A 14,835-nucleotide genomic window follows, 5' to 3' on the forward strand; every position below is an offset into this window, starting at 1 on the left:
GTGGCGACCAGTGTAATGAAGGGAGGAGAGAGGGAGAAGAAAGAGAAAGATCAATGGCAGAAAAGGTACCATGACCAGCACTGAAATGAGTAGGGGAGCCATCATTAAGAAGGCACAGGTCGTGGTCTGCAATAAATTGGTCGATAAGAAGACCTCGTCTAGATGGAAAGGCACTGCCCCACAAAGGATGATGAGCATTAAAATCCCCAAGGAGGAGGAAGGGAGGAGGAAGTTGCTGAAGAAGGGTGGTTAAGGCAGCAGGTGTAAGAGTCCTGTCAGGAGGGAGATAAAGATTGCATACTGTGACTGCAGAGTCTAGGTGGACCCTAACAGCAACTGCTTCCAATGTAGTTTGGAGAGGAATCCACGTGCTAGCAATGTCTGTACGGACCAACGTACAAACGCCACCAGAAGCCCGCAAGGGTCCGACCCGATTTCGACAGAAAACACGGAACCCACGGAGGGTCGGTGAGTGAGCATCAGTAAAATGAGATTCCTGGAGAACCACACAAGCTGCTGAGTAGGACGAAAGAAGGGATTTCAATTCCGGAAGGTGACGATAGTAGCCATTACAATTCCATTGGAGAACCACAGAACGATGGTTTAAATGAGGGCTGAACACGCTAAATCCAGTCATACCGCCGGGTCCCCACCCGTCACCGACATGGAGGGGGCGACATCCATAAACGATAGGTCAGAATCCGGTTGTGAAGCCGGGGAAGGGACCTCCGGTGACACCAGAGGCTCTTTGTCCTGGGACTTATGTTTCTTCTTCTTTTCAGGCTGAGATCGAGGAGGGCTGTGTGGCATAATGGGGCCAGCTGCAGCAAGATCAGGAACAGAAAGAGACCGGGCGACCTGGGGGCCGATAGACCGCGGCTCTCGCGGTCGCCGCGCTGCAGCAGACCTTTGACCTGGAAGGTGCCGGGAAGGGGCATCCCGGGAGAGGCGCCCTTGACCGGCAGACGCCGAAGGAGTGGGACACTTCTCCGGCTGGGGAGGGGGAGCGGCGCCCAGAGGAGAAGGTGTGGGAGCCGCAGGGGAGGGGGGAAGGAGAGGGGTCCGGGACGGGGGTAAGGAAGGGGGAGGAAGGGATGAAGATGTAACCAAGGCGTAACTAGATGTCATGGACACAGGGTGCAATCGTGCATATTTCTTACGGGCCTCTGTGTAGCTTAAACGATCAAGAGACTTATACTCCTGTATCTTTTTTTCTTTCTTATAGACTGGGCAATCTGCTGAACGTGGAGAATGACTATCATGACAATTTACACATACAGGAGGGGGAACACAGGGACTCCCCTCATGGAGTGGATGTCCACAGTCACCACAGAGAGGGTCCTGGGTACAGCGAGAAGACATGTGGCCAAAACGCAAGCACTTAAAACACCGCATAGGAGGTGGGATGTACGGCTTCACATCACAGCGATAGACCATAATCTTAACTTTCTCAGGAAGGGTATCCCCTTCAAAGGCCAGGATAAAGGCACCAGTATCAATACGATTATCTTTAGGACCCTTCTGAACACGCCGAACAAAGTGAACACCCCGCCGTCCGAGATTGTCCCGAAGTTCCTCATCAGTTTGAAGGATGAGGTCTCTGTGAAAAATCACACCTTGTACCATATTTAGAGACTGGTGAGGGGTAATGGACACGGGAATTGTGCCAAGATGGGTACAGGCACGAAGGGCCGCAGATTGGGCAGCCGAAGTAGTTTTTATCAGTAATGAACCCGACCGCATCTTGCTCAGGGAGTCCACTTCGCCGAACTTGTCTTCAATGTGTTCCACAAAGAATAAAGGTTTGACACTGGTGAAAGTATCTCCATCAGTCCTGGTGCAAACTAGATAACGGGGGAAAGGTTTTGCCCCTAGACGACGGGCCTGACCCTCCTCCCAGGGGGTAGCCACGGAAGGGAAGGCCGAAGGGGCAAGAGAAGCAGCACTTGAGGAATCAGTACCACGCAGAGAGACGGCCGCAGAAGAGCGGCCAGAGGTTTGGACCCTTATGCGTTTCATCTGCATAGCGTCCGCCCTGATACCACCCACTCCGATCAGGGGCTCTCCTCACGGGCGCCACCCAGCCACAGCAAGGGCCGTCTGGCACGGCGGCCATTGCCGGGAGTTCCGATGCTCCAGGATGACGAGCAACCACTCCAAGGCATGCATGAGGAGGTCACAGCTCAGGTATCAGAAGTGTGATCCCTGTGTGTTCAGGGGGCTCAACCAAAAGGGTACATAGCGACCCCACCACACGGGCTGGCTACCGTGCTGGCTATGCACCCTAGCATCAGACAACGACGTAGAAGAAAAGGTGGAATATACTAGGAGGGCGCACGTCGGAGACACTAGGTAAGGTGCTCTTCCCCAAATGGCTCACACTACGGAAGAGAAATTTTGGAATGGAGGTCAAACCCCAGAGGGGGACCAAGGAATGCCAAAAGGAGGAGATGATTACGCAACAAAGCCAGAGTGTAAAACCAACAGAACCAGGAGGATAGCGGGGGCCAACATAAGCAAGGACACCAATAGAGGGAGAGGAGAGGGCGAGGGGAAAGGGGTATGGAGGGGAAAGGAGGGGAAGGGAAAGGAAATGCAGCCCGGGAGAGAAAGAAGGCTGCAATGGCTCGGGGCCCCGTGCTCGCCACGCACGTATCCACGAAAGAGTTGTGGACCCCCTGGGGGGTCAATTTTAGTCAAACAAGAAATTGAGAGCGATCTTTGGAACGAGTCCGATACAATCACCGAACCATTTAGCAATGCAGATTCGCTGGCAGCAGTTCACAGAGCTGTGCACAAACTCACGTGGGTAATATTGTGAGGCACTCAGGGTGACAGGAATACTTCCACTGTACGCCCTGTATTGTACAGTATGAAAACCTTCCGGATCTTCCTGTAGCTATTATTCACATTTATCAGAAGAATAGTCGGCTGAGACTGGTAATATAATTCGTAAGGCTCGTCACTGGTTTTCAAACTGTGCCAACGATCTGACCGTCTAAGAACTCCAGTGCGTATGCTTCTGCAGTGTTCCTGTACCCCATAGCATGTTTAGTCAGACTATTTAAAAAAAATCGTCTGCCTATCCTGCGCATATGCAACAGCCAATATCATTACTCTTGCCCAGCAGCAGTGTCACAAATACACTGCCTTTACTGCCATAAGCTTTTAGTTTGCTGCTTTACATATCTCTGCCTAGCTGCTGCAACGATTTTATCAGATTCGTTTCCAACACCATTCCTAACTTGTCCATCTCAGCTAAAACATGCCAAATACCAAGGTCCATGGAACAGGCCCAGGTGTCACCATACCGAGTCTTCCACTCTATTGGTGGCGGTTCTGCATCCAAGGGACATAGCGGTCTCAGGCGGTACAGCCGTGGCTGCAAGGCAGGCGTAAACAGTATGACAACGCAGATCCGATCAGGCTCACGGAAAGTGCCAAGACCAGAGGATGCCGCCAAGACCAGATGTCAATGTTGCTGCACAATTTTACAGCAGCAGGCACATGCTGTGACGTGGAGTGTGACAGTACCACCCAACTCTCTGGGTTCTTCGGGTGTGTGTGTGTGTGTGTGTGTGTGTGTGTGTGGGGGGGGGGGGGGGGGGGGGGGGGGCGGCGGCTACAACTCAACAGCGCAACAGTGTCAAGTTATCTACGAGCTGCACGCGTTACTGGGCGCTCTACAATGGACTACAGTCGTCTACAATTGCTGAGTACTTTATGGATGCTTCGAATATGGGACGACCATATTAATTCGTTTAGGACTTTACTAATTATTAGCCAACTTTGATGTTTCGCACTTATTTACTATACTGTTAATAAATTTGATGATTCAGTTGTTCCACTTCGTAGTTTTATACCCTGCGTCACACAAACTTAGTGTAATGTAACACGGCGACGCCCGTCAGAGCAGGTTCCCGCTCCATGCCAACCACACGAGTATCTTAAACACTTCCCATGTAACTGTCACTCACCACATTTCACATTGTATATCACCACAACTCAGGCAATCCACACATGCACAGGGTCACACTCGCAGAACATTTGCAAAAGAGCACATGTAATTAATTCATCTATAGCTCCATCTACATGAGCTTTCTGCAGTTCATACTTACATGCTTGGCCCTAGGCCTCCAAGGTGTTTCTCTACGTTCCACTCGTGAACAGCGCCTGGCAGAAACTAACATCTTTCCACGCGAGCTAGGATTTATTTTATTACGATGGTCGTTTCTCCGAATGTAGGGAGCGTAAATAATTTGTAATGAATATCGAGAAAATGCCTCACTATAACAACGCTTCTGTTTTAATGGTTGTCACCCTAAATCGCATACACCCGCGACACTGCCGTCTTTCGCCCTAGTAGGAATCCAGCTGCCCTTGTAAGAACTATTTGGCTAGTATCCCATAACGCACACCAGTAAACTCGTAGAATGAAGAAAAGCTTAGTGGAGGCAGTGTTAGTAGAATCGCTTCCAAGCGTTCTGCCAGTAAAATGCAGTTTTTTGGTAACTTCCCCAGGACATTACTATGTTTTTATTTTAAATTACCTTACCAGTAATTAAAGTTCTTGGGTATTTGAGTTCACAAGTTTTCAATTTGTTTGGTTTCTCTTGTGACCGAAAGCTGCTGGTTTCCTTTTATTACTTCGGATAATCTCAATTATTTACATTGAACTGCCATTTACAGTACTATACATTTTTTGGTATTTTTTTAATTGCATCCTGATTAATAGATGGTAAATGACAGCACCTTCTGCTATGACACTAATAGGGTTGTTAAACTTCCTGGTTATACTTTCTATAAATTATTACAGCAAAGGGCCAGTAACACTTCTGGACACCACCAGATGTGACTTGTTTTACTCGCTGAATTTATCGATTGCTACGGACTGACCTACCTCATAAGTTATCACTTATTCAGTCGCAGAAATGAGGTTTTACTCTGAAGACAGACTTTGTAATTAGAAGCCTCTTGTGACGAAAGTCTTCTGGAGATTTGGACAACTATTAGAGATTCTTGTCGATGGCTTACATTGCTCCGTGAGAGTAAAGATCTAGTTGGTTTCTCACGAACGGTATTTTCTGAATCTCTGCTGACTGTCAGTGCATCTTTCTCTTCAAAGTAATTCATTATATTCGAACACGTGTCTGTTCCTAAACCCTACTGCCAATCGACGTTAGTGATGTGCGGGTGTAATTCAGCGCATTACTCCCGTTTCCTTTCTTTAGTACTGGTGTGACCTGTGACCTGTTTCGTCAAGCGAGAATACTCTGGTATGCTATAAGGTCTGGTCGACTCGCCTTTGTTAAATCACAAGTTGCTTCGTTACACTGGTAGTATTTAATTCACTCATGCTTGCTTTTCTTGATTCGAATTATGAAGTATTTACTTTATCGTCTTTGGTCAAGTAGTTTCTAAAAATTATGTTTAGTAACTCCACCCTAGTGGCACTGACGTTGGTATGACCATTCCCGTCGCACAGTGGACGTTTTTATTTACCGCTGGTATTCTTTTAAATCCGGCGTGCTTTTTGTATCATGGATCAGTTCTCTTAAGTTATCTGGTATAAATCTCAATCGCCAACGATACTGATTTTGAATCTAAGCTAGATTTTTACGTTTATGTCGCTAGTTTGTAAAGATATGATACCTAGGAAAGCGTCAAGAAATTCTGCTTATTTAAGGAAGTGTATAATTTGAATTTATTCTTGGTGAATGTGTCGCTCCAACAACCATGTGGTCACTAATCCCAGTTTCTGTCATGATGCCCTATTTCGTCAGGGTTTGTTTTTTTTTTGTTTTGGTTTTAGGGCGATAAAAACTGCTATGGTCATTAGCGCCCGGTCCGTGACTTAGGAAACAGTAAAAAACCGAAAATGGAAACCAGCAGCAATGGAAACGAAAGTCATAAAATTTGAGAAACTAAAAGCAGAAGGAAGGCTTAAAAATCCACTACAGAAAGGGGTTGTTTGTTCCCAAAAAAAAAGCTTAAAATGACTGACGTCATTTCACTGGCACGAATAAACTCGAGAACGCGATCGGCTGAGCGCGTGTCATCTGCTAAAATCGACGATAGATCAGGCGATAGCTGTAGACGGGAGCGTAACGGAGTAAAATAGGGGCACTCAATTAAAAGGTGTCTTACCGTCCACAGCTGATAGCAGTGGAGACAGAGTGGGGGAGGATCGCCGCATAAAAGATGTCGATGGCTAAAAAGACCGTGCCCTATCCAGAGTCTAGTTAAAATTACCTCCTCCCGACGACGCGTTCGGGAGGAAGAGGTCCAAGCACAAGGAAGAGGTTTCACGTCCCGCAATTTATTATGGGGAAGTGTCGACCAATGTGCGTGCCATAAATGAACAACACGACGACATAAAACGCTCCGTAGATCGGCGAAGGGAATCGATTGGATAGCTGGCCGAAGAAGAGAGACTGCAGCCTTGGCTGCAATATCGGCCGCCTCATTTCCACAGATACCAACGTGTCCCGGGAGCCAGAGGAACGCCACCGAGACGCCCCCAGGTGGAGAAAGCGCAGACAGTCCTGAATCCGGTGGACCAGAGGGTGCACAGGGTAAAGAGCTTGGAGACTGAGGAGAGAGCTGAGAGAATCTGAGCAGATAACGCACTGTATCCGCTGATGGCGGCGGATGTAGTGGACAGCCTGGAGAACAGCGTAAAGCTCCGCAGTATAAACCGAACACTGGTCGGGAAGCCGAAAGTGATTTGGGTTGTCGCCAACAATATAGGCACTCCCTACACCTAACGATGTTTTCGAGCCGTCGGTGTAAATAAATGTGGAGTCCGTCATTTGTGCACATAGAGCAGCAAATGCCCGGCGATAAACAAGTGAAGGGGTACCATCCTTGGGAAATCGACAAAGGTCACGGAGCAGGCAGATCCGGGGACGGAGCCAAGGCGGTGCTGTACCTCAAGTTGTCAAGAAGGTTTTAGGAAAGCGGAAGGAAAGAGAATGGAGCAGTTGACGGAAGCGGACTCCCGGTGGTAGTAGGGAGGAGGGGCGGCCTGCATACCCTACATGAAAGGAGGCGTCGAAAAAATGTCATGGGCTGGATTAGCCGGCATGGAAGACAGATGGCTAGCATAACGACTCAGAAGGACTGCTCGCCGATTGGACAGCGGAGGTTCAGCAGTCTCAGCATAAAGGCTTTCCACAGGGCTGGTGTAAAAAGCTCCAGACACTAAACGTAATCCACGGTGGTGGATAGAGTCGAGACGCCGAAGAATAGACGGCCGAGCAGAGGAGTGGAGTATGTTTCCAATTTCGAGCGCACTAAGGCGCGATAGAGGCGGAGAAAGACCACTCGGTCCGCTCCCCAGGAGGTACCATTCAGGACACGGAGGGTGTTGAGGGATCGCAGACAGCGAGCCGAAAGATAGGAAACATGGGAGGACCAGCACAGTTTTCTGTCAAACATAAGACCAAAGAATTTAGCGACGTCTGGAAACGGAAGGTTGACAGGACCTAGATGTAAGGAGGGCGGAAGAAACTCCTTACGTCTCCAAAAATTAACACAAACGGTCTTACTGGGAGAAAAACGGAAGCCGGTTTCGATGCTGCAAGAGTGGAGGGGATCGAGACATCCTTCAAGACGACGTTCAAGAAGGCTGGTCCGTTGAGAGCTGTAGAAGATCGCAAAATCGTCCACAAAGAGAGAGCCTGAGACATCAGGAAGGAGACAATCCATAATTGGATTTATGGCAATGGCAAACAGTACAACACTCAGCACGGAGCCCTGGGGTACCCCGTTTTCTTGGGAGAAAGTACGGGATAGAGTAGTGTTCACCCGCACCCTAAATGTGCGCTCTGCCATAAATTGGCGAAGAAAAAGGGGCAGCCGACCTCTAAAGCCCCAAGAGAACAGTGTGCGGAGGATGCCTGTCCAACAGGTATCGTATGCCCTCTCCAGATCAAAAAACGTTGCTGCTGTTTGGCGTTTCCGCAGAAAATTGTTCATGATACAAGTGGAGAGAGCAACAAGATGGTCAACTTCAGAACGATGCTGTCGGAATCCGCATTGGGCAGGTGTTAGGACTGCGGGATTCCAGCCACCACGCTAAACGGTAATTCACCATACGCTCTAAAACCTTACAGACCCTACTCGTGAGGGAAATGGGGCGACAGCTAGAGGGGGGATGTTTGTCCTTTCCAGGTTTCGGAACAGGAACGACGATAGCTTCCCGTCATCGTCTGGGAAAACTACCGTCGGTCCAAATTCGATTATAAAGGCGAAGGAGGTAACGCAGACTATGGGTTGATGAATGCAGCAACATTTGCACGTGGATACCATCCGGTCCTGGGGCGGAGGAGCGAGAAGAAGAGAGTGCATGTTGGAGTTCCCGCAAGGAGAAAACAGTATTGTAGCTTTCGCGATTTTGGGAAGAGAAAGCAAGATGTCGCACTTCCGCTGCACGTTTCTCCGGGAGAAACGCTGGCGGGTAATTTGAAGAGCTCTAAATCTCAGCAAAGTGCTGACCCAATGAGTTCGAAATTGCGACAGGGTCCACTAATGTATCCTGCGCGACAGTGAGCCCAGAGACGGGGGAGAAACTAAGCGCGCCTGAGAAACGTCGAAGCCGACTCCAAACTTCCAAGGAGGGAGTGAAGGTGTTAAATGAGCTAATAAAAAATTTCCAGCTTGCCTTCTTGCTATCGCGGATGACACGACGGCATCGCGCTCGGAACTGCTTATAGCGGATACAGTTGGCCAAAGTAGGATGGTGGTGGAAAACGCGGAGAGCACGTCGCCGCTCACGTATTGCATCACGGCATGCCTCGTTCCACCAAGGAAATGGGGGGCGCCGGGGCAATTCGGAGGTGCGTGTTATTGAACGTTCCGCAGCTGTAAGAATAACGTCGGTAATGTGTGTGACCTCATCGTCGACGCTGGGAAAGTGAGTCATCGAATGTCGCTAGAGACGAAAAAAAGTGTCCAATCGGCTTGGGCAAACTTCCAGCGTTGCGGGCGCATATATGGCAGGTGAGGCTGCAGTCTAAGGACACATGGAAAGTGGTCACTCGAGTGTGTATCATCAAGGGCCAATTATTCAAAGCGCCGAGCTAGCGGAACAGTACCGACCGCAAGGTCCAAATGAGAAAGTTGTCGGAGGCAGACAATGTAGGGACCCCAGTGTTGAGGCAAACTCGATCCGCTTGGTGGAAGACGTCTAGCAATAGTGAGCCACGTGGACAAGGATGTGGAGATCCCAAAAGCGGGTGGTGGGCATTGAAGTCCCCAACCAGCAAATAGGGGGTGAAAGCTGACGAAGAAGATGGAGATCAGCTCGTGCCATTTTTGTGGACGATGGAATGTATACAGTACAAAGAGAGAACGTGTATCCAGAAAGGGAAAGACGGGCGGCGACAGCTTGGAAGGAAGTGTTTAAGTGGATTGGGTGATAATGGAGAATATCATGGAGAATATCATGGAGAAGAATCATGAGTCCTCCATGGGCTGGAGTGCCTTCAACGGAAGGGAGATCGTATCGGACGGACTGAAAATGAGGGAGAACATAGGTCATGGGGACGCAGCTTTGTTTCCTGAAGACAGAAGATGACCGGCGAGTAGGATCGTGTGAGGATCGACAGTTCATCCCGATTGGCTCGAATGCCGCGGATATTCCAGTGGATAATGGACATAGGGTGAACAGAAAATTGAGAAATGTGACCAAGGTTGCTGACAACTCAACGACTGCTCAGAGCTTGCGACCGACAGCATGGAATGGCATTCAGCCGAAGGCAGAAGATCCTGATCCATAGGTTGTTCAGGAGCAGCTCCTGCCACCAGCGATCGGCCGGTTGATCGGCCGCCAGCAGTGCGCCTCAGCGACAGAAGACGGCCGAGGGCGATGTCCGCCAGGTGGTGCTGTAGACGGGACACGCCTTGGCGGAGGAGAAGATGAACTGGGTTTCTCTGTAGCCTTCTTGGAAGAATTAGATGAAGGAGGAACCGATGGGTGTGAAGTTGGGGTGCGTAAAAATCTTCACGAATATGCCTTTTTTTCGAAGTCTTGGTGTCTGACTTTTGAGCTCGAGATTTAGCAGAACCCGATGAAGGGTGAGCCATAGAGTGGGCAGGTGAAAGTGGTGAGGTTGAACGGGCGATCTTTGCGCTGGCCGACCTGACGACCGTGGCAATAAAGGTGAGGTCGGAAGTCTGCGTGGCCGCCTCCTTTTTTGGCCGAGGAGAAGCAAGGACAGTGCTGTATTTTCCTGTCAGGCACGGTGGGCTGTCGACTGGCGAATAAATTTTCGAGCAGCAAAGGTCGACACCTTTTCCTTCACTCTGATTTCCTGGATGAGCTTTTCGTCCTTAAAAACGGGGCAATCTCGAGAGGAAGCAGCGAGGGGATGGAGGTGGACAAGCACCCTCACGGGCATCCTTGCCACACGTAACATTTGGCCGGATTGGAACAGGACTGGCTGGTGTGATTGAACCACTGACACCGATAGCAACGCGTAGGGTTTGGGACGTAAGGGCGAAGAACGGAAATTCTCATAGCCTGCTTTGATTTTCGATGGGAGTTGAACTTTGTCAAATGTCAAGAAGACAGTGCGGGTTGGAATGATGTTCGTGTCAACCCTTTTCATAACTATGAACAGCCGTCACGACCTGATCAGACAGGTAGTGCTGAATTTCTTCGTCAGACAATCCATCGAGGGAGCGTCTATAAACGACTCCACGCGAGAAATTTAAAGTGCGGTGTGCTTCAACCCGGACAGGGAACGTGTGGAGCTGTGAAGTACGCAGCAATTTTTGTGCCTGGAGGGCACCGACTGTTTCTAACAAGGTGCCATTCCGTAATCTGGAACAAGACTTTACAGGACCTGCAATTGCGTCGACACCTTTCTGAATAATGAAAGGGTTGACCGTGGAGAAGTCGTGACCTTCGTCAGACCGAGAAACAAGGAACTGTGGCAACGATGGAAGAACTGTGTGGCTGAGACTCAGTGAACTTACGCTTGTGAGCAGACACAGTGGAAGGTGAGGAAACCATTGCGGAAGAATCCCCATGATTACCGGCGTCTCCGATGGCGCGCTCCTCCCTTGTGGGGGCCCTCTCTGAGGGCACTCCCGCCTTAGGTGATTGTTCACACCTCAGGTCACACCTCCCGACAAACGGACGGAGGGACCAATCGGCACTTTCGGAAGGTATCAACTCGGGTAATCACCCCTCCCTGGGCCTGGTCGTTACCAGGAGGTACGTACGTGTCCTACCTGTCTACCAGGGGCGGGGAATTACGCGTTACCCCGTCACCAGCTACGCATGGAAATGCGTGGGTCGGCCTTCATACACGCACAGGGAGGAAGAAAGAGAAAGGGAAAGGAAAGAAGAGGGGTCTCAAACGCCGCAGCGGAGGAAAGGGCAAAGAGAAGAGTTAAGGAAAAGAGAAGGACAGAGGAAGGACGAAGACTTGCAAGTGTAGAAAGCAAGGAATTTGTAACAGTTTCGACCGTCCGTCTCCGGACATAGGCACAAACCATACTCCCAGAGGGGGAGAAAGGGAAGGGAGGAGCCAAAGGTGAGGGGGGGGGGCGAAGATGGGGGACAGGGAATGATGCAGAAAGGGAAGGTATGCAGCCCGGAAAGGAAGGAGGGCCACATTAGCTCGAGGTCCCGTGCTTGCTACGCACGTATCCACAAAAGAGTTGTGGACCCCCTGGGGGGTTCGTCAGGGGTCTTTATTACCAACAGCTGTATTTTTTAACAGTTTACAACATCGAGTGGGCTCGTGAACTAATAGATGGTTGGCTAGTGGTTGTGGTTAAAGGGATCAAACTGGCCACCTATGGTCAAATAAAAAATCTACACCTTGCTCTCGAAGTTTGAGAATAGATCATCGTCAGACTAAGGTGGTCGTCTTCATGTGAAGTGCTTCGAACCACATTTAGACCATCACGGCGAGTGAGTGACCAGATCATATAGTTTATGACAAGCAAGGAACGCCCATGACTGGGTGGGGGGAATGCTGTTTTCATTTGAAGTGACCCAGTCATTTTGAAGATGTCTGCACCGTCCCCCAACTTGACCTGAATATTCTCTGCAAAGAGTTTAGGCTCTACGGCCAAAAAATAATCTTTCTCTGTCCTTGCACAATACAGGAATTTGGGGGGAGTACGCCTCTACTTGTCTGTTACCATTATGTTCCTGGCACGGTAAAGTCAGGAAGGAAACATTGAAGTTGTACCTCTGCAGTGAACTACTTTCCTTCTGAAGAAACTATTGAAGCCATACGACCACCAGCAGGAGTGAGCTAGGTATTCAAGCCATGTGCCAGGGAAATGGCTCAGAGCAAAAGGGCTCAGACGAGTACTACGTTGACAAAATGCTACAGTTTACAAACAGCACACTGAGTAGCGTAAGCAGTGTCATTGGAGGTTGCTCCTATACCACAGTCTCTATCATTTGATAACCACAACATGTTGCCAAAAGTTTACTCATCCATTTCACTCATCGAATTTTACTCATTTGTATTTTTTTTTGTGGGGTTTAAGGGCGCTCAACTGCTGAGGTCATTAGCGCCCAGTCACTGTTGTGAGAGCACATGGAATCTAGTAAAACTCAAGGGGAAGGGGAGGACACCAGAAGGACCTGACAAGGATGCAGATAAAGTAAAAAGGTTAAATGTCTTTGGACAAGCCAGTTAAAGTTATAAAACGCAGAATACGAACAGCTGCTCGAGCGTCATCAGCTAAAACATCTGGTAAAGTAGATGGCAGGGACAGGACAACACGAAATTGACTAAAACGGGGACACGACAATAAAACATGGCACACTGTTAATGCCTGACCACAAGGGCACTGCGGGGCTGGGTCACCAGAGAGCAGGTAGCGGTGGCTAAACCGGCAATGCCCAATCCGCAACCTGGTCAGAAAGACCTCTCGCCGAGATGGTCGGGAGGAGGTTGTCCAAGCAGTTAGTAGCGGTTTGACTGCCCAGAGCTTGTTTCCTTGGAGGGATGACCAAGCATCCCACCACAACGACACAAGCCTCTTACACACATCCCCATGAACGTCAGATGACGGGACACAGTGGGAGGCTGGCCGAGGCAGGAGGACTGCAGCCTTGGCTGCAGCATCCGCAGCCTCATTCCCAGGCACTCCTACATGTCCGGGAACCCACAGAAAGCTGACAGGAGAACCATTAGCAGCGAAAGAATGGAGGGACTGCTGTATCCGTTGAATCAAGGGATGGACCGGATAGGGAGCTCCAAGGCTCGGAAGAGCACTGAGTCAGAGCTGGGTACGTACGATGAATGGCGGTGGTGGCGGGCATACTGAACGGCCTGATGGAGAGCAAAAAGCTCGGCCATAAAGCTGGAACATTGGTCAAGGAGCCGGTATTTAAAGGTGGCGGTCCCGACGACAAAGGCACAGCCGACACCATCGTCAGTTTTGGAGCCATCGGTGTAAATAAAGGTGTGACCAGCAAAGTCGAGCACGAAGTTCGACAAACCGTGAGCAGTACACTGCAGCCGGAGTACCCTCCTTCGGGAGTGAGCTGAGGTCGAGATAAATACGAACCGGAGCCTGGAGCCAAGGTGGTGTCGGGCTCTCACCCTCTCTGAAGGTGGTAGGGAGGGCAAAATCCAATTGTCGAAGCAGGCGACGGAAGCGGACTCCGGGGGGCAGGAGGGCAGACACGTAACCCGTACTGACGGTCGAGAGAATCGGCGAAGAAGGACTTGTAAGAGGGGTGTTCAGGCATAGACAACAGCCGGCAGGCATACCGACACAGCAGTATGTCGCGCCGGTAGGTCAACGGTAACTCGGCAGCTTCAGCGTAAAGACTCTCGACAGGACTAGTGTAGAAGGCTCCGGTCGCAAGACGTATCCCCCGATGGTGGATGGAGTTGAGCCGGCGTAAGAGGGATGGCCGAGCGGACGAGTAGACGAAGCTCCCGTAATCCAGCTTCGATCGGACTATGGACCGATACAAGCGAAGCAGGACAGTGCGATCCGCTCCCCAAGATGAACCGCTAAGAACTCTGAGGACATTAAGGGAACGTGTACAGCGGGCCGCCAAATAAGAGACATGTGGAGACCAACACAGTTTCCGGTCCAACGTGAGCCCTAGAAACTTAGTTGTGTCCACGAATGGGAGAACAACGGGACCGAGATGTAAGGATGGCGGAAGGAACGCTTTATATCGCCAAAAGTTGATACAAACCGTCTTCTCTTCAGAGAACCGGAAGCCATTTGCCACGCTCCATGAGTAGAGGCTGTCTAGACAACGCTGGAGGCAGCGCTCCAGGAGGCATGTTCTCTGGGCACTGCAGTAGATCGCGAAGTCATCGACAAAGAGAGAGCCTGAGACATTAGGTGGAATGCAATCCATAATTGGATTGATCGCGATGGCAAAAAGGGCTACGCTCAAGACGGAGCCCTGAGGCACTCCGTTCTCCTGGAGGAAGACGTCTGACAATACGGAACCCACACGTACCCTAAACTTTCGATCCGTTAAAAAGGAATCAATAAAAAGGGGCAGACGACCGCGTAGGCCCCACTTGTGCATAGTGCGGAGGATACCTCTCCAACAGGTATCATAAGCCTTCTCCAAGTCGAAGAACACGGCTACCGTTTGGCGCCTTCGCAAAAAGTTGTTCATCATGAATGTCGACAAGGTCACAAGGTGGTCAACAGCGGAGCGGCGGCGACGAAAGCCGCATTGGACATTAGTAAGTAGTCGTCGAGATTCAAGAATCCAAACTAACCGAGCATTAACCATGCGCTCCATCACCTTACAGACACAGCTTGTAAGAGAAATGGGGCGGTAACTAGAAGGAAGATGTCTATCCTTCCCGGGTTTGG

General features: G+C 50.1%; 1 protein-coding gene across 1 annotated transcript in view; it reads right to left on the reverse strand.

The window, feature by feature from the left end:
• Positions 1-2,972: 2,972 nt before the first annotated feature.
• The window catches only part of LOC124593855 (pollen-specific leucine-rich repeat extensin-like protein 1), a 69,577-nt gene continuing 57,714 nt past the window's right edge, over positions 2,973-14,835 (reverse strand). Inside the window, exon 6 of the mRNA XM_047132203.1 lies at positions 2,973-3,033. Coding sequence (XP_046988159.1) covers positions 2,973-3,033 — 61 coding nt within the window. The remainder of the gene's footprint in view (positions 3,034-14,835) is intronic.

This window comes from Schistocerca americana, chromosome 2 (genome assembly GCF_021461395.2).
Source record: "Schistocerca americana isolate TAMUIC-IGC-003095 chromosome 2, iqSchAmer2.1, whole genome shotgun sequence".
In the NCBI taxonomy this organism is placed as follows: domain Eukaryota; kingdom Metazoa; phylum Arthropoda; class Insecta; order Orthoptera; family Acrididae; genus Schistocerca; species Schistocerca americana.